The sequence below is a fragment of the Malus sylvestris genome, chromosome 12 (assembly GCF_916048215.2).
Source record: "Malus sylvestris chromosome 12, drMalSylv7.2, whole genome shotgun sequence".
In the NCBI taxonomy this organism is placed as follows: domain Eukaryota; kingdom Viridiplantae; phylum Streptophyta; class Magnoliopsida; order Rosales; family Rosaceae; genus Malus; species Malus sylvestris.
Window position 1 is genome coordinate 5564149 of NC_062271.1, and position 19825 is coordinate 5583973.

The 19825-nt window shown below is 40.0% G+C and overlaps 1 protein-coding gene, 1 non-coding gene and 2 pseudogenes across 3 annotated transcripts; 3 read left to right on the forward strand and 1 right to left on the reverse strand.

Annotated features, from left to right (window-relative positions):
* Nucleotides 1-640: 640 nt before the first annotated feature.
* Nucleotides 641-5341, forward strand: LOC126592056 (histone-lysine N-methyltransferase ATXR4). Of its 2 annotated transcripts, none has more exons than XM_050257814.1 (7): nt 641-1152; nt 1249-1304; nt 1832-1958; nt 2401-2470; nt 2577-2756; nt 3167-3238; nt 4224-4681. In XM_050257814.1, the coding sequence occupies exons 1-7, from the start codon at nt 787-789 to the stop codon at nt 4361-4363; spliced, it is 1011 nt and encodes a 336-aa protein (XP_050113771.1). In that variant the 5' UTR covers nt 641-786; the 3' UTR covers nt 4364-4681. The 2 variants fall into 2 exon arrangements, with proteins under 2 accessions (XP_050113771.1, XP_050113772.1); XM_050257815.1 differs by lacking the exon at nt 4224-4681 and adding an exon at nt 5008-5341 and having other exon boundaries at nt 644-1152.
* A 566-nt stretch (nt 5342-5907) lies between these two features.
* Nucleotides 5908-7655, forward strand: LOC126593655 (F-box/kelch-repeat protein OR23-like; annotated as a pseudogene).
* Nucleotides 7656-8126: 471 nt separating this feature from the next.
* TRNAG-UCC (transfer RNA glycine (anticodon UCC)) lies at nt 8127-8198 on the reverse strand. Its single transcript has one exon. It is a non-coding gene; the product is annotated as a tRNA-Gly (tRNA).
* A 943-nt stretch (nt 8199-9141) lies between these two features.
* Nucleotides 9142-18892, forward strand: LOC126593915 (fatty acyl-CoA reductase 2, chloroplastic-like; annotated as a pseudogene).
* The last annotated feature ends 933 nt before the right edge of the window (nt 18893-19825 follow it).

Genomic DNA, 19825 nt, shown 5'->3' on the forward strand with positions numbered 1-19825 from the left:
AAATATCAACGTCGTAGGTGAAAGCTAAAACAAACAATCTCAAACTGACACAAGAGATTTACGTGGTTCGGCGTAAAGCCTACTCCTCGGGCGAAGCACGGCGAGGAATTTCACTAAACAAACGGAGATTACAAAAAAGTGTTTAAACTCTCACAACCCAAATCCCACAAATTACAAACCCTAAACCAAACAAGTAGAGAACTCAAACCTAACGGAGAAGATTCTCCCAAATTGCTCTCTAACTCACAAATTGACTCTTACCAAATTGTCACACGAATGAGCCACACTAAATACACTAAGAAGTTAAAACCAAACCCAAATAAAACACCAAAACCAAATAGGTAACACAAACCTAATTTATTGCATCATCCTAATTTTGAGCCAAAAACCCAACACATTGACGTTAGCATTTGTTTACGCTCAACAAACTCACTTGGAAGCTATCGGCGTCTATTGACAATTTTTTTTTTTGCGATGCTAAAAGTTGTTTTTGTTGAAAAAAAAAAACACGTTTCAATAATTTTACCTTGGAACTCTAGATATTAGAATTCTAGATCTGTCGTTGTTTAAGAAGAATTGAACTCAAGACCTTAAATATACGAGTAGATGTTTAGATGTAGGAAACAATTGGTTTATTTAATGAACACTACTTGACTATTACTACGAATATGCAAATCACCGTTTAATGTATATGCAGAAAATCACCGTTTGATGTATATGTAATTAACTGGAAAAGCTTTTGTGCGGGTAGATATAGCACAAGCTTTGAAAGTTTGCGAGTGAAAAATGGGACTGGTCCGTTATAGCCGTTGGGCTTCGCGCCTCAAAACATTGAATTCCCAATACAAGCCTTTCCTCTCCGCCACCTCCTTCTTCTCCTCCGGCACCACAGCCGGGAATGAGAACCCAGGTCGACCCGGACCGCCTCCGATTCAAGTCGCGCTCACAGAGTCATCCGGGCGCGGCGTCTTCGCCACCCGGAAAATCGAGAACGGCGAGCTCATACACACAGCCAAGCCCGTCCTGTCTCACCCTTCCCTCTCCACCGTCCACCGGGTCTGTTATTTTTGCCTCAGAAAGCTCAGAAACACGGACACCTCCCAACCACAACGTGTTTCGTTTTGCAGCGACGATTGCAAAAAGCAAGCTAAGGTTGGCAGTTCGAATTTTGGGTTATGAGCACCCAGTGTTCGAGCTTTTGTCTCTGAAAGAACTTGCTTAATTTGGGTTGTATTGCTGTTTTTTTAGGGTTTTTATGATGTTGAGATGAGAGCAGATTGGTCAGTTTATGATGACTATTGCAGGTATGCTTGTTTTGCAGACAATGGAACAATATAGTTTATAGGACAGAAGTTACTCATGCTACACACTGTATTTGCAGAATTTTGTTATTTCTTTATCATGTATTTATTGTAGGCCTCTCCCAGACCCTGCGTAAAGCGGGAGCCTTGTGCACTGGGTACGACCTTTTATGTATTTATTGTAGGAAAACCATCAAGATTTCATCTTAAAGCGGTTTGTGATCTAACGGAAGTCATTAGAGAGTTTCCTTGCTTCTTTCCGGTGTCATTGGTTCTTAAGTCGACATTTTTGCCCCATTAACAGGGCTTGACAAAAACAAGAACAGCAACTGCTAGTACAAATACTTTTTTAGTTGATGAGCGTCAATATTATCTTTGTTTTAAGTATTTCACATGAAAGGGAAATAACAATTTTGCACAAATTTGTTTTATATATTTAGTTATGCTGGGTTTTTATACCTGGTCTGACAAGTCAGAAATGCTTCTAGCTACGTATTAATTTGGTTACTTGTAATTGTCTCTTACTAAAGGTCCCATGGTTTGAAATACCCACTTCTTGTAAAGCGGTTGGCTTGTATGGTCGTGTCGGGAGCTGCACCTGCCAATCTTCTTGACATACTCCAACCTGCTAGCTTATTCGCAGAGATGATTTCAGAGGTCAGTACATTGGCTTTATTCTATGTTGATGACGCTAGAGTTTGAACGTTGAAATGGTATCATGACTTTATTTTCTTTATATACGTTCCACTAAGTAGAAGGAGCTTCGAATTCTATTCCCGCTTCCCTCGTGCACAAAATTCACTTGTACCTGGCGTGTTTGTCATGCTTTCAGAACAATTATAGCCCTTATGTCTTTCCCCTTAAAAGTAATTTTCTTGGGTTCTTTGTCTTAAGAAGAGTATCAAATATGTTAAAAATTAGGGACGCATAGCTTATTCTGGTTCCTTCTTCGGGTGGCTGAAAAGCTTGAAAACTTGACAGTTTGTATTTCTTTTGATCATCAAAGTTCCCTGCCTTTTCTCTTTCTTGCTACAACTTTGTAGTAGGCATTACCAGAATAAATTAATGATTATTTATGCATCAAGGTGACAATTTTCAGATGGAAGCGGGGTTTGGCTTGCTAAGGAGTACCTTCAGAAACTCAAATATCACGGATGAACAGATGTCATGTATCCTTCAACTGACTGAAAATTAATATTTATTTCCATCTTAGTTTTCAGATCATGTGTACTTGGCATCAGCATTTGGGAGAATCATTTTCTTTGACATTAGAAGTTTTAACTAAGCAATGGTATATTGGCATACTGGCACGCATTCGCATTAATGCATTTCGAATTGAGTTGGTTGGGGGACTGTATGATGATCTCCTGTCATCAGCAGCAGCATCTATAGATGCTGAAGCTGCTGTTGGGAATGCTGTTTATATCCTTCCATCGTTCTATAATCATGATTGTGGTAAGCTCTTCTTGTCTTCTGCTTCTGCACTATTTTGGTAAAACTTTTCTCCCTCCTTTATTTTAATTATTTGAAATTGCAATTTTTCTCGGGAGAGGGAATATGGAAATTAAGAACTATACCATAAGTGTTTTGGGCATATTCTGCTTAGGGCTTAGCACATGGAGTTATCACAAAAGTAATGAAAGTTCTAGGTCCAGTTAGTATCTTCCAGATGTTAATCTAATTTAGTCAAGATGTTAAATGAAATTTAATTTAACATGATATAAGACATTGAATAAAGTAGTTCGCACGGTAGGAGAAGCTGATAATTGTGCATATGTTCCCGTAGACACCTGTACGGCTCTATCATCCACCTCGTGTCTGCTTTGAGAAATTTAAATCAGCTGACATTTGTTTTTTTACTTCAGATCCAAATGCCCACATTATATGGATAGAGAACACAGATGCAAGATTGAAGGCCCTACGCGATGTGGACGCAGGTATGTGTATTGTGCAATAGTTTCTCTTTTGATAATGCTAAAGAACTACTTGCATTAATAGAAAACCAAATGCTAAAGAACTACTTGTAACAAATGAGCGGAGACTCTTTGATCCGGAGGTCGTAAGGGGGATCATGGGCCAGCTAGGTACTGGGAGTTGTCTAGTTGTTTGTTGATCAAGTCCCTTTGTTAGAAGGATTGATTTGGATAAAGATGATTCCTTAAACCCCCAAGAGTGTTAAAGCTAAAGGCACTAAGGAACACGGAAAGAATCTAGCTCGTTGTGGAGATGTGTTCAAAGTCCTAATTAAAGTAGGATTGGCCGAGTCTTAGTTAGATCAGGATGAGGAGTCCTAGTCCAGGTAAGGTTCTAACTCGGCCGGAAGTAGGTTCGCTACTATAAATACAGAGGATGAACACACATTCAAGTCCCTCCAATTCAACACACAAACTGCCCTGCGCAAACCCTCGCTCTACACGAAACCTTTCAACAACCTTGAGATTTTTATTTTCTTTTTCACCAACACATCTTCAGTTTGGATAAACAACAATGTGAAGGCAACCAGTGAACATCTTCAGTTTAGATAAACAGCACTGCTGCCGTAGAATTAGCCGACCGCGAAACACCTTCAGTTTGGATAAACAGCACTGCGTCAAGGCCGACTGGTTATTTATCCAAGTCTCGGTCGAGAAGGGTTTTCGAATCCTTATTGGTAGAGGTCATCTCACGAGCCTTCTCGACGAAGTGACGTGTTACGAATCACTAGACTCGGCGCATTGAACGCCGAGTGGTTTTATGATTGGATACTCACAAGTTAGGTTTAGAGTTCGGCATTCTAACGGCCGAACCACATTTACGATTAAGACGTACATTTGCTTTGAATATTTGTGTCCATATAGTCTGGTGTTGATTCGGCATGCTTATACTCTTACGAATATAATCACCATGACCAAATCTGACACTGACGATTTGTGAACTTCGTAGAACTAGCAGCCTTGTCTTTAGGCTCTAGAACCCAAAGGCCGAGACGTGTTCCTTCCTCGACCGCAATCGCAAGATCGAGAAGTCAGCAACGCATCCGACGCAACATCAACATATTTTACTCCTCGACTGAGCTCGGCTGACGAGTTGGCATGCCTGCATACAACCGAAGGACGTAGTTAGCTCATTAGTTACTCGGCCTACGCGCCACGTAGGCTTGGTAGTTTTTAGGGTCAACAATATTGTATAGTTGTAAGTTGTAGCCGTTCTCAATGAAATAATGTAAAAGCAATTCTATTCTCCACAAACCAAGTTCTCTCTTCTTTCTATAGGTCCAAGGGCACCAGTCTTTTCATAATTAGTCTTTACATCCCCACATTCATTATCTTCATCATATGCAATACCTGTTCCGCTATCTTAAATTCTTAATGTTATCAATGTTGGCTATTAATTTAGGGTCCCGTCTTTTGGTGAATGGTGTTTGCGTCTGGCAGACACTTGTTAATAAAATACCTCTCCCTGTCCCACAATCTTAATGCTAACAGCATATGCATGTAATGCTAAGAGTCAAGCCAATAGAAAGTAATGCATCGAAGCTGTTGCTTCAAAAACACTTCTTTTGTGATAACCATATAACATTGGAAATTGATTGAGCTACACGGGAAGTGTAGTCTATTAGCGTACCATATATGAGTTTGGGGCTAGGTAGATATGGTAAAGACGTGCTTATGCAAAATACTACACGGGGTCAGTAAAAAGTAAGTTATTGGGTGTTTTGCGTTTTCAGGTGAAGAGCTCCGGATCTGCTACATCGATGCAAGCATGGATCATGATGCCCGGCAGAGTATACTGTCCCAGGGGTTTGGTTTTCAGTGCAGTTGCCTTCGGTGTCTGTCCGGTGATTAATGGTATTTCTTTCGTATAAAAGCTGGGTATCATTTTCGTTTTTTTGGTGAATTTAGTCATTTTCGCCAAACGTCCAACTGAACATTTTACAGTATGAGTCAGCTGAAACATGAATTTTTGTTAATTAAGGTATGTCTAAATTTTAGGTCATTTGTTTATGTTTGATAAATGATTATTTCCATTATATACAAGCGACACGAAGGTACTATAATCTAGTTATTGCTTGTAAAACTAAAATTTCGTAGACTCGTGGAGAACCTTAATGATAAATTAATTTTTTTGTAAAATTCCGCTAATATGAACAAACGTATGATTAATTCGCTTCAAGATGGTTTGTTGATTGGGTTCATATTTAGTTTTTGGTTTCAAAGCCATATTTTTGGGCCAACCTTTTTATAACCCCCCATGTTGGATGCCCTGAAAAATTTAATGGTCTAATAAGTTTGGGATGCAATGGCAACATGATAATTAATAGGGCAAAAGACTGTTTACTACCCTCATGTTTCGTGGTTTTCAACATTTAGTACATTAATTTTTTTTCATCCCAGAGTCATACCTAAAATGTTAATTTTGAGACAGTTTCATACATCCGTTAGTCAAACTGTTAGTTCTCTCGTTAAGTGATGACGTGGTGCCTAGTGGACAATGACTGGGCGCCATGTGTCATTGAAAATTATTAAAATAATTAATTAAATTAAAAAAAAAAACCGAACTCGAGGAAGAAGAAGGAAGAAGAACCCAGAAGAAGGAGGAAGAAGAAGAAGAACCCGAAGAGGAAGAAATGACCCGATTTCCACCTCCATCTCCTCCTTCTTCTTCTTCCTCCTCTTCGCTATTGATTCCGATCGACGAATCCCTAACCCTAATTCCTGGCCTCCCAAACGACGTCGTTGCACTGATCCTCTCCTTCATCCCCTTCTCCCACCAGGCCCGTCTCCGACCCACCTGCAAATGATGGAGGCTCTTCATCTCCTCCAAAACCCTAATCGCCCTCCGCCAGACCCACCACCGCATCAACCTCTCCCACCTCCTCTGCATCTTCCCCCAGGACCCCTCCATTGCCGCCCCTTACCTCTTCGATCCTCGAACCCTAACCTGGTGCCCCTTCCCGCCCATGCCTTGCAATCCCCACGTCTACGACCTCTGCAACTTCACCTCCCTCTCAATTGGGCCCCATCTCTACGTCATCGGCGACTCGCTCTTCGACACTCGTTCGTTTCCGATCGACCGCCCCTCGTCGTCCTTCACGGTCTTCCGATTTGACTTCAGCACTTCCTCGTGGGACTTCCTTGCTCTGATGCTCACCTCGTGCGGAAGCTTCGCCTGCGCCGCGGTTCCAAATTCGGGAGGGATTCTCGTCGCTGGCGACGGATCTGCCACACTTTGTTCAGCGCGGCTGGAAGCCGAATAAGCTTAGTCGAGCGGTATGACATTGGTAGAAATGAATGGGTTGCAATGGACAGGTTGCCAAGTTTTCGGGCTGGGTGCGCGGGGTTCTTTGTTGAGGATGGCGAGGAGAGGGAGTTCTGGGTTATGGGTGGGTACGGCGAGTCCAGAACAATTTTAGGGGTTTTTCCGGTGGACGAGCATTATAGAGACGTCGTGGTAATGGAATTGAAGAATGGGAATGGTGGTTGCAGGTGGAGAGAGGTTGGAGATATGTGGGAAGCAGGGGAGAGGATGAGACTAGGCAAAACTGTTGTCGTGGAAGATGGCGATGAACTGGGTTTGGGCAGAATTGGGTTTGGGCAGATTTGGTTTTGTTTTTTTCTTCTCCTCCTCCCTCCTCTTCTTCTTCTGCAGATTCGTTAATTTTTTTTTCTTCTCCTCCTTCTTCTTCCTCCTCCTTCTTCTTCTGCTTCTGGGTTCTTCTTCCTTCTTCTTCTTCGAGTTCTTTTTTTTTTCCTTCTTCTGATGAGTTGCAGTTCGGGTTTTTTTTTTTAAATTTAATTAATTATTTTAATATTTTTAATGACACGTGGCGCCCAGTCATTGTCCGCATGGGCGCCACGTCATCACTTAACGGGAGAACTAACAGTTTGACTAACAGATGTATGAAACTGTCCCAAAATTAACATTTTAGGTATGACTCTGAGATGAAAAAAATTTGATGTACTAAATGTTGAAAACCACGAAACATGAGGGTAGTAAACAATCTTTTGCCCTAATTAATAATTCAGTACTTTATTTTAGGATTTACATGTAATGGATTTACCGTCATCGTGACATTATGTTCAAATAACACATGACATGTATAAGTTTCTCAATGCATGACATAGTATTATTGATCACAACGCCACTTGACGATAAATCTGTTTCATATAAGGCTTTTGTTTTAGATGCCTAATCCAACATTAACATGCTTGAAAGCGCTATGTACCGAGTGTTATTGCAAGTTGCATGTGGTTAGAGAAGCATTTAAAAGTTTGTGTGTTTTTGTGCGCTTCATACTTGAAAGTGGATTTTGAGCAACCAAAGTTTAGCAATCAAAACTCCACTAAAACCCTTGTTGTTCACATTGAGTTGTAATGCCGAATCAGTCGCTCAATATCCTTGGCCTCTACCTTCTCAAAAAAATTGTGACACTCTTTACGCAGGTTGTCTTGTAAGGTATTGGTCCTATAACGAGAATTCTCCTAAAGAGAAAAAACAAACAAACAAAAAAGTGGTTTTTGAACAACCTGAGTTTAGCAATGAAAACTCCACTAAAACCTTTGTCGTTAACATGAGTTGTTATGCTGAATCAGTTGCTCAAAATGAATAAATCCTACAATGAGAATTCTCCTAAAAAGAAAAAACAAACAAACAAAACGGAAAAGAAAAAATGATCATTATGATATGCATCACGTACAAAAGTTCATGTTGGTTGTGTGAGGATTATTTTGGATATGCAAGATTTTTTTTTTTTTGTATAAACAATATTCTCTACACTAAGGGGGTGGGGGAGTAAAGAAAAATAATGCGAAAACTAAAGAAGAGAAAAATAAATAGTGTAATAATTGCGTTTGCCGGGAGTCGAACCCGGGTCTATTGCTTGGAAGGCAATTATCCTAACCGTTGGACTACAAACGCTTGAGATAATAATCTAGCACATTATCGGATTATAAATAAATCATACTTTTTTTGTTGTTGGATTTCATGGCTAACTAGTTACATAGTATATTATGGAAAAGAAAATTTGACATACAACGCGGATTGAGCACGACGATCATTTAGTCTTGGTAAAATTTAGTCTTTATTTTGCTTTGTATGCTATTTTGAATTAAAAGTTTTCAGATAAATAATATATAATGTTGATTGAGATTTATAGGCTTTGTTCACCAAAATTCAGAGACGACTAACTTAAGAAAAAATTTTAAAGTTCGGTCGTCAATCCAAGTGGTTTTTGGCAATAAAAATACTAATTGTGTCTCTCTAATAGGTAATTATCAACTTATATACTCATAGTTAGAGAACAATCACACACAATATACGGCTGGCCTACTTCTCATTGTTCCATCCACACCCTTCTTGACCCTAGATTATTTTGGGGGTTAAAATCACAAATGGTCATAAAAACCCCACCCCACCAAAGAACCGCTAATCAAAAACATAGTGGGGGAGATGCCAAGAGAGTTCCCGCCAACTTTGCCGTTGGTAAAAAAAATGTGTGAAAGGGTGGCATAAAAAGAGTCCCCCCTCTTGTGCCAAAATCTTCCCTATTAAAACAACCAACTCCATTTCCACACATTCACCTAACTCCCATCTCACTCCTCCCTCCACCCTTCCTTTCTCTCTCTAGAATATCAAGTTTACAAAAACCAAATCCAAACTACCAATCTTTTTACCTCATAAAAACCTTATGTAGTTTACTTGCTTCTTTTTCTCTTTTGGGATAGGAAGTGTTTAGCTAGGGTTTCAACCCAACCATGCATTTTTTACTTCAACAACTTTGGTTTGTTATCCTTCTCTTTTTTCCCCTCTTTTATTTGATTAATTTTTGTTTTTCTTTCTTTTTTCAGTTTTCCTGGCAGTGATGGGAGTTGTGTTCCTCAACTCTTTCTCACTGCCGTCAGCAGTTGCACCGGATAGTCTTGAGAGTGTGTGATGATCATAAGAGGAATTGGTGCTTGTTGAGGAGAAAAAGGAGTGTGGTTTTGTGTCAGGGGTCAAGTAGTGGCAATGTTGTAAAGACTGGCGGGTTTTCTTCCGTAGCTGTGATGGATGCCGGAAGCCTGGTTTTGACTCCGAATGACCAGAGGAGCCCGAAAGAGAGTAACATCGCGGTGAAGGATTTGGTGCCTTTTGGTGGATCATCATCAACTCCATCCACCTCTTTGGTTGACATGCATGACGACATTGGAATTCTAAAATTTCTTAGAGGAAAGGGGTTTTTCATAACTGGTGCAACCGGGTTTCTAGCAAAAGGTAAAAATATTTACTACTTTACAAACTGAAATGTGTCTTTGATCATTCTTTTGATCGTCAAGTAATTTCGATGAAAACTGCATGAATATAGCAAAGACCCTTTTGATGTGTGGCATAAGTTTTTGTTCTTTTTGTTAAAAGCATCCAGTTCTTATCGAGAAGATATTGAGGACAGCGCCGGATGTGGGGAAGATATTTCTCTTGATCAAGGCAAAAAACAAGGAAGCTGCAATGGAGAGATTAAAAACTGAAGTATGTGTTCTCTATTGAGAGACCTAAACCAGTCACAATTTAGTTACAACAGTAAATAGTTAGTTGTGGTATTTGTGTAATTAGTTGTAGAAGATAAGGTCACTTATGTAAATAGTCTTTGTGACTATATATATCTCTGTGTACTGTTAATTAAGATATGAATGAGAAATATCTTCTTCAACATTTTCTACATGGTTTCATCACCAAAAGCCTTCCGGCATTCGATCCTCCATTTCTTCCGCTCTACTTCTCTGATTTCTGTTCAAATTGATCAGATTTCTTCGTTGATTTGGTATTCTGATCACTGTTCTTGATCTGTCATGGTGTTTTTTTGTCTACAATTTCTTTCAATTTTGAGTTGGTGATACATCTGAGTTTTCTTCCAATTTCGTTGATTTGGGGATTTTTTGATCGATTTCTCTCTTTCTCGATCGATTTCTTGATTGATTTCGTGATCGATCTTGTGTTTTCTGTCTTTGATTCTTCCTTCTCTCTCTCATCTTGCGCTTGTATATCATGGCCTCCCCCTCTGACTCTTCGTCTCCGTCGCCAAACCCTAATTTCTCTGAAAATCCTCAGAACTCGTATATGTCTCTTACGATCCAAAATATTAGTAGCATGGTGCCAATCAAGCTCAAACGCACTAATTACCTTCCATGGCGTGCGTTATTTGCTCCGATCTTGCGCCGATACAAACTTCTTGGCCTCGTCGACGGTACTGAGCCATGTCCGGCTCCCCTTCTCCCTGATCGCTCCCTGAATCCAGCATTTGAGCAGTGGTTTGAAAAAGATCAAAACCTCTTGATTTGGCTCAACTCGACTTTATCCGAAGATCTCATTCCCTTCACGGTAGGGGTGTCCACATCTCGAGAACTTTGGCAAAAGCTTGAACAACGCTTTGGTGGCGTCTCTGAAGCTCACATTCACCAGCTTCGTTCTCGTATTCAATCGATTCAAAAAGGCTCTCAATCGATCTCGGAATATCTACAGCAAATCAAGGAAATTTCGGATTCTCTCAATGCTGCTGGCGCCACTGTATCTGATCGTGATCTCATTGCTGCAACGCTTCACGGTCTTCCTGATGAATTCGAGTCCTTTATTGACTTCATCATGCTGCGATTGTCTTCTACTTCTCTTGATGAATTGCATGGTCTGTTGCTGACCAAAGAGCTTTCCTTGGCTCGTCGAAAGTACACTCTGTCCACCACTGCTACGAAGCCCTTTCAAGCATTCTCTGTTCAGTCTCAAGCACTTTTGCTCCCAACGCCTTCTTCACAGGCCTTTGCTGCATATAGTCAGCCTCTTCAATCTTCTTCTCGGTACAATTCTAATAGAGGCCGGAACAATCGCAATTTTTTCAGAGGCAATCGAAATGTCAGTAATTCACGTGGCAACTCCACTGGTACTTATCGTACAAGTCAACCTCGTGCCTTTCATCAAGGCTCCCGATCTCACAACCAAGGTTCTTCATCAAATCACAAGACCACCTGTCAAATATGTGGTTCCACCAGCCACGAGGCAATTGATTGCTTTGACAGGATGAACCCTGAGATCTTTGGACGGGTGCCACCAGCCAAACTTGCAGCTCTTTGTGCTCACTACTCATCCAAACCATCCCCATCTTGGCTATTGGATTCTGGAGCCACCTCACATATCACGAATGACATTGCAAATCTCTCTGTTGCCTCTCCTTACACTGGTGAAGACAAGGTCTATATAGGAGATGGTAAAGGTCTGCCTATTCACAATATTGGTATCTCTTATTTAGATACATCTCATACTTCCTTTAAGTTGCGTAATGTCTTACATGTACCTGCTATGAAACACAACTTATTATCTGCCTATCAATTTTTAAAAGATAATAATTGTGCCTTGACTCTTGACCCTGATGGATCCACTGTAAAGGATCGAGTTTCGGGGAAGACGCTTTTGCGGGGACGAGTTGAAGATGGCTTCTATCCTCTTCAAGGCTCTAGTCATCCCACCTCCTCATCACCCTCGGCTTTAATAAGTGTCAAAGCTCCTGTACAGATTTGGCACCGAAGATTGGGTCATCCATCTTCTTCTATTTTTCGCAAGGTTCTTTCAGGAAATAAGCTTGTCGTGCAAGGCAAACCTGCTGGTGATCTTTTTTGCTCAGATTGTGCTTTAGCTAAAAGTCACAAGCTTCCTTTTGGTTCTGCCAGTTCTACAAGTACTCATAGTCTTCAACTACTACACTGTGATATTTGGGGTCCTGCCTATATCACTTCTCCTAGTGGCTTTAAGTACTACTTGTTGCTTGTAGATGATTACAGTAGATATAGTTGGTTATTTCCATTAAAGGCAAAATCTGATGCCTATTCTACTTTTGTTGTATTCAAACAATATGTAGAAAATCTACTTGGAAATAAAATCAAAGTTGTGCAGTCCGATTCAGAGGGTGAATTCATTGGTGCTAAGTTTGAGTCTTTTCTTCACGCTCATGGTATTCTTCATCGATTAACATGTCCTCACACTCCTGAACAAAATGGCTGTGCTGAAAGAAAACACCGCCATATTGTGGAAACTGCCCGTACATTACTTGTTGCTTCGAATGTTCCACATCTTTATTGGGTGGAAGCTTTTTCCACGGCTGTGTATCTTATTAACAGGTTGCCAATCTCTGGCCCTTCTACATCTCCTTGGGAATTACTCTTCTTCAAGCCACCAGATTACTCCAGACTCAAAGTCTTTGGCTGTCGATGTTTCCCGTGGCTCAAACCTTACACTCATTCCAAGCTGGACGCTAAGAGCAAAAGCTGTGTGTTTCTCGGGTACAATTTACAGCACAAAGGATATAGATGCCTTGATCCAGTCACTAATCGTCTCTATATTTCCAGACATGTGCAGTTTGATGAAGCAACATATCCTTTTCAGTCTTCTCCTACCATCCCTGTTCTGTCTTCAGACTCTGTTACCGCTCCCATGGATCTCCAGCTTTCCGTTCCTCAGCATACTGGTGTTCCTCCTGGACACGTTGGCCATACTCAAGAGTCCATTCCTCCTACTGCTGCTCCCAGTACAGATTCTCTGACTAATGCATCCGTATCTTCCCCTGCAACAACTATGTCACTGCCCCCTTCCAATACTCACCCTATGATCACTCGCTCCAAAGCTGGTATCTTCAAGCCCAAAGTTTATGCAGCCACCAAACATCCTCTTCCATATGATTTTGATTTTATTCCAACTACATATCTGCAAGCCTCTAAACATGCTCATTGGAGATCTGCCATGCAAGATGAGTTTAATGCATTACAATCCACAGGCACCTGGACCCTTGTTCCTCCATCTTCCTCCTACAATATGGTTGGCTGCAAGTGGGTGTTCCGAATCAAGAAGAAACCTGATGGTACTGTTGAGCGCTTTAAAGCTCTTTTAGTTGCAAAGGGGTATCATCAGCAGGAAGGTATCGATTTTCAAGAGACCTTCAGTCCTGTGGCTAAACCAGTCACAATTAGAATCTTTTTGTCCCTTGATGTGCAGTTCAATTGGTTTCTAAATCAGTTAGACATCAGTAATGCCTTTCTTCATGGTGATTTGAAGGAAGATGTGTACATGCAGCAGCCTCCCAGTTTTTCTGATCCTACTATGCCGCATCATGTCTGCAAATTAAGGAAATCCCTTTATGGTCTCAAACAAGCCCCTCGGGCTTGGTTTGACAAACTGTTTCAAGCTCTTCTTCAGCTTGGTTTTCAGCAATCTTCCTCTGATGCTTCCTTATTTGTTCTCCCTGGTCCTACTCCTGTCATGGTGCTTGTGTATGTCGATGATATCTTAGTCACTGGACCTGACTCTTCCTTATGCAGTCTCTTCATTCAAAATCTCAGTGATATTTTTCCAGTCAAGGATTTGGGTCCACTGCACTACTTCCTGGGTTTAGAGATTCAACGATCTTCCACAGGTCTCTTCCTCCATCAAACAAAGTATTTACTTGATCTTCTCCGGAAAACTAATATGGCTGGTGCGAAGCCTTGCTGCACTCCCCTTGGCTCTAACAAATTGGATCACAGTGGTCCTCTTTTCTCTAATCCAACTGAGTATCGATCCATTGTTGGTGGTTTACAGTATTTGACATGGACACGTCCCGATATTTCGTTTGCTGTGAATCAAATCTGTCAGTTCATGCATGCTCCTCGAGACCAACACATGCAAGCTGCCAAACGAATTCTTCGTTATCTCAAGGGTACTGTATCTGAAGGTCTATGGTTTCGAAAGGGTGCCACTAATCTCACAGCCTTCTCCGATGCAGACTGGGCTGGCTGTCTATTTGATCGCCGTTCTACTAGTGGTTACAATGTCTTTCTCGGATCCAATCTTATCAGTTGGAGTGCCAAGAAACAGGCTACTGTGGCACGGTCATCCACAGAGGCGGAATACAGATCTCTAGCCCACACTGTAGCTGAACTGACTTGGATCTATAAAAATTTTCGTGACCTTGGTTTTCCTCTCTCTCAAGCTCCCACTCTCTGGTGTGATAACATTTCAGCCATCTCTCTTGCTTCTAATCTGGTCTTTCATGCCCGAACTAAACATGTGGAGATTGACTATCATTATATTCGCGAGTTGGTCTTAGCTAATCTCATCAAGGTTCACTTTGTTTGTAGTCAGGATCAGCTCGCTAACATATACACCAAGTCTCTGTCCAAAGGTCGATTTGCTGCTCTAAAATCCAAGCTTCCTCTTAGTTCTTCCATTGATCCCAAGCTCAGCTTGAGGGGGTGTATTGAGAGACCTAAACCAGTCACAATTTAGTTACAACAGTAAATAGTTAGTTGTGGTATTTGTGTAATTAGTTGTAGAAGATAAGGTCACTTATGTAAAGAGTCTTTGTGACTATATATATCTCTGTGTACTGTCAATTAAGATATGAATGAGAAATATCTTCTTCAACATTTTCTACATTCTCTAATCTATTCATATTTCTTCTATTTCCTGGCTCTTGCCTTCAATTCTGATGTGTGTGCGGTTATCATTGCGCAGATCATAAATGCAGAGCTGTTCAAGTGTCTAAGACCAACTTATGGAAAATCTTATCAATCCTTCATGTTGAGCAAGCTGGTTCATGTGGTTGGAAATGTGTGTGAATCAGATCTCGGCATTGAAGATGATATAGCCGGTTTGATTTCGAAAGAAGTTGATGTAATTGTAAATTTTGCAGCCAACACAACATTTCATGAAAGGTTAGACGGCTTTTTACCTCCGGAAGTTTCTCATTCTTCACTACATGTATATGAATTTCTCCGAATTTTTTTCTTTTGATTATGATGGATTTCCGTACCGTTCTGCTTTGCAGATATGATGTAGCTATAGATATAAACACAAAAGGACCTTGTCACCTTATGGCCTTCGCAAAGAAGTGCAAGAAACTTAAGCTTTTCCTGCAAGTTTCAACCGGTAAGTAACAGAAAGCTATGATATGCTTCTACGAAACTGCTTTTTCCAACTCTAATTTTACTTAAAAACTGATGCTTTTGTCCTCTCATTTTCAGCTTATGTTAATGGACAAAGGCAAGGGAGAATTATGGAGAAGCCATTTTGTATTGGCGAAAGCATAGCGGCCGAAAAACACATATCTGAAACCCCACCAGGATTTTATCCCCTTGACATCGAAAATGAAATAAATTTGGCTTTAAATTCCAAGGGGCTTATGAAAACAATGAGGTTGCTCAAAAGATGAAAGAGTTGGGTTTAGAAAGGTAATAGCTTCACCTTTTTACCATGACAAAACTAGGATCTGAATCACATTGATTATTGTTTTAACACGACGAAACAATCATCTTATCAGGGCACGAAAATACGGATGGCAAGATACGTACGTGTCATCGAAAGCACTTGCAAAGAGCCATTTCCTGGTTGGATGGAAGGAAATAGGTACATCTTAAGTGTGTATTTACCTTGAAACAGAAATTTCATCTCCATTTTTCAGATTCACATCAGCCTTGAAAATAAACCTTTACTGTCCCAATTTTCGCAGGATGATGGATCCGATTGTTTTGCACTATGGAAAAGGGCAGCTCACATGTTTTCTAGTTGATCCAAACGGAGTACTCGATGTGGTAATTACTCGCCTTTATTTCTTCCATTTGGCTCTTCGGCATCGTTATGTTGGCTTTATGACATTGACATGGAAAAACATGTAGCAGAAAAGTATGCAGCACCTATATATACACGTGTATATGTATATGCGTGTATCACACGTTCATTCACTGAATCGTAGCTGCACTATTGGCATGACTGCTATGTTGGAAATGTGCCCTAAAACCAATCATATGATGATACTTTACGGACATTTCACAAGTTAAACTAACGTAGTTTAAATATAAAGGGCAAAGGTTATTGTTTGAGCCGTCTCATATAAATGTTATATGCTTAAACGATAAGTCCAAGGAATATGTGATTGGGAGAATGCAATCTAAAGAAGTTAGATTCATGAGACCATTCTTTCGTAGACACATCCTAAACGTTCCTGATCATAGGATTGCCAATTGGGCATTGACAGTCCGTTAAGATCAGTACATGCTATGTCTTCTCTCAGGGAGAGTGATTAGTCTCGAGTCATTGGTGTGTGTGACATCAAGACAAGTACGTAGGTGCTCAATAGAGAATGAGTTCACTGAACACGATCAACGAAGAGTTCTCATATTCATGTCACATGAGAACTCATGGTTGGGATAATGCAAAGTAGTCCTTTGACCTGAGGCATCACAGTTGTCTTGTGGTTAAGTTCTTGATCTTTGATTATGTCAAAGTCACCCCATCCGCAGGTGTCCACGGCATCGTTGGGGTTAAGCCACTTAGCCATGGAGGCAAGTGAATGCGCAACAAGGGATCTCTAACCTTCAAATCGTTTGAGGGAGAATACTCTATGATATGATTGAAAATCTCTGATCAGAGTATGAATGAGATTTAGGAAGATGTTCCAAATCACATTCAAGGTAATCATATAAGCACACGAATCACATTGGATATTAGACATGAATAAACTATCAAACCAAACAATGTGGTCAAGAGTATTGTATTAGAGAAAGACTGTATTGCATTTGTAATCCTAAACTGAATAGGTTCTCCACCTCTTCTGATTAGCTTGGGTAACCATGATATGCTGCTAGGTGTCACTCATGGTTTGTGGAAGCCCTAAACGTGTATAATCACTAAAGGGAGAATTGAAAGTAAGTTTCAATTCACAATCGATTTGAAATGGTTTTAATCGCCCACTGCCTCGCTAAAAGGAACCTAATGGATCGTACACCGTGTAAGGTGGAGATTGAAGAAACAATGGAGATGAGTAATAATAATTAAATGGTTTAATTATTTAATAATTTATGGCAATGATTAATTAATATGTTAATTAATCAAACGAATAAAGTTCGTTAAAAGACCAAGGGTTGGTTTTGGGCCTCAAGGCCCAATGGACTTCGAACGTCAAGCCCATTGACTTAAGTTGTATGACAACTTAATTCACAAAGGCCCAAAAGCCCAATAAAACCCTTATGGCCGGCCATGTTAGAGAGAATGACTTTTGGGTTCTTTAGGTCACTTATTTGAAGGGACTATATAAAAGACTTTATAACCTAAATTCATTAAGGGTTTCTTTTGGAGAAAATTGGAGATAACATGTCTCTCCCTTTCTCTCTAAAGAGGCCGGCCCCCTTGGAGGGATTAGCTAGCAATACTACTCCTCCAAGGTCACTCATTTCTTCTCCAATCTAACCTTGGTGAAGATACTTAGAGGTTCTCTATTTTGGGAACTTGGAGAAACCTATTCTTCCATCCAAATCCATAGATTTAAGAAGTAAGGAATGAAGGCCCTCTCTTTGGGTGATTAGCCTTTGCTTATGCAAAGAGGAATCTACAAAGGTATAAATTTCAACTCACTTTGTTTTGAGTTGAGTATTGGTTCACTAATCTACTAGGCTTTGAATTTCATGGGTAATGTTTTGTTTTTTAGTGCATGCAAGCATGATTCCGCCTTTAATTATTAATTGCATGCTAATAGATGTTGCTCAAATGAACATGTTTTCATAAAATTTTCCTTCATGCTAGCAGGTTTCGGCAGACATGGTTGCCAGCGCAATGTTGGCGGCAATTGCAAATCATGGAATGGCTCAGAAACAAGACATCAACATCTACCAAATAACTTCATCAGTTGCAAACCCTTTAGATTTCTAAGAACTGAGTGAACTACTCGATGAGCATTACAATTCCTCGCCATGCCTGGACGCGAAGGGCAGGCCAATCCAAGTTCCATCGATGAAGCTCTTCAGCTCCATGGAAGATTTCTCTGCCCACATTTGGAGAGACGCCCTCCAACAAAGCGGGTTGACAGCGTTGTCTTCGTCAAACGGGAAGCTGTCTCAGAAGCTGGAAATGATCTGCAGAAAATCAGTTGAGCAAGCAAAGTACTTGGCTGGCATTTATGAGCCGTATACTTTCTATGGTGGAAGGTATGGTATTGCATTGCACTGTGGAACATAGCATTGTGGCTCTCCATTTAAATATTTTGAAATAAGCAATAGTCGAAACTACTCTTATTTATGAAGCGGGATCAAACTCGGGTGCAAGAGGGGCACATTCTAAGCGGCCCAACCCACTTCTACACGTCTTTCATTTAAATTTAAGATCAAATAGACCTGGACTAATTCAAGTTGGCTAGAGCAATATGCTCTGGCCGTTTCATCCTAATTTGAAATTTCCATAATTTAGGTTAGATTAAAATACCGTCCGAATAAAGGAAAAACATGTGAATTTGAATTCATTGATTGGTGCAGGTTTGACAACAGCAACACTGAGAGACTGATGGAGAGGATGTCAGAAGAAGAAAAGAGGAAGTTTGGGTTTGATGTTGGAAGCATAGATTGGAAGGACTATATTACAAATGTTCATATTCCTGGACTTAAGAGGCATGTCTTGAAGGGCAGAGGGGGTTTGTAGTTGAAACAAAATGCTTCCTACCCCTGTGGCCCTAATTAAATTATCTCAAGTCATGCAACTAATTTGTAATAAGCCAAATATTATTTTCCATTTTTCATTTAACTTCTATGAAGCACGAAAGAAATATAAATGTGCAATCACAATTTTTGGTCTGATTGTCTCATTGCCAGCGATATTATACATACTATTAGTGTTGCGTTAAATTTTTAAGGTCTTGAATTTATACATGCAGATTGATGCTGCATTAAATATTTAAGGTTTTAAATTTATACACACAAACAATCATCAATATAATTTTTACAATGTAACGTATTTGAATTTATACACACAGACGATCGTCAATATGATATTTGAATTCACAACCTTCCTGCAATGAGCGGAGACCAAATGATTATTGATCGGAATGATTAAATTATTGCAACTGCAATCTTCCAAATTAAGTTATAATTCCAGTTTTTGGGGCCTCTAGCTCATGAGTTAGGAGGAATATTGTTCAGAACATAAAATTGTTGGTCCACACTAATAATTTTAGGTTTTGGAAACAATGGTAAGCCAACAACATTTTCACACCATTTTTAATGGATAATACTTGCATCCTTTTGTGGGAAAGTACATATTTCACGAGTTGTGAATAACGTATTTTTATTGCAAATAGTCCTTAAGATTGACTTAAGTCATCAAAACGATCTCTCACTTTCAAAATCAATAAATGTGGCGTCAAATGATTGGCTGTGCAGACTTCAAGTATGCCATATCAACAAATTAAAAAAAAAATTAACAGATTTTATCGGCAATGACTACATTAATGTGTAATACATAATCTCAAGAACAACACTAATTGATTGTGTAAGTGAGGGACCATTTTGATAACTTAAGTCAATCTTACGGTCCATTTGTAATAAAAACCCTTTCTTTATTGATCTTGCAATATTTGGTTTTGGAAAGTGGTCTGTTCTTTACTGAGAGGCAGACATTTCTCCGGCGGTCAAAATCCAACGACAACTGTCCAACGAATAAACCAGGCAGACAAATAAGACTTTATATTATTAAACGTTATTTATTATTTATTGTTTTAATATTGAACATCG

What these genes read in the sequence shown, in the direction of transcription:
- LOC126592056 (XM_050257814.1), top strand. Translation starts at nt 787, where the DNA reads ATGGGACTGGTCCGTTATAGCCGTTGGGCTTCGCGCCTCAAAACATTG. An exon ending in TCGCAGAGATGATTTCAGAG is followed by an intron (nt 1,959 to 2,400) that starts GTCAGTACATTG and finishes GACAATTTTCAG; the next exon opens with ATGGAAGCGGGGTTTGGCTT. An exon ending in GTTCTATAATCATGATTGTG is followed by an intron (nt 2,757 to 3,166) that starts GTAAGCTCTTCT and finishes TTTTTACTTCAG; the next exon opens with ATCCAAATGCCCACATTATA.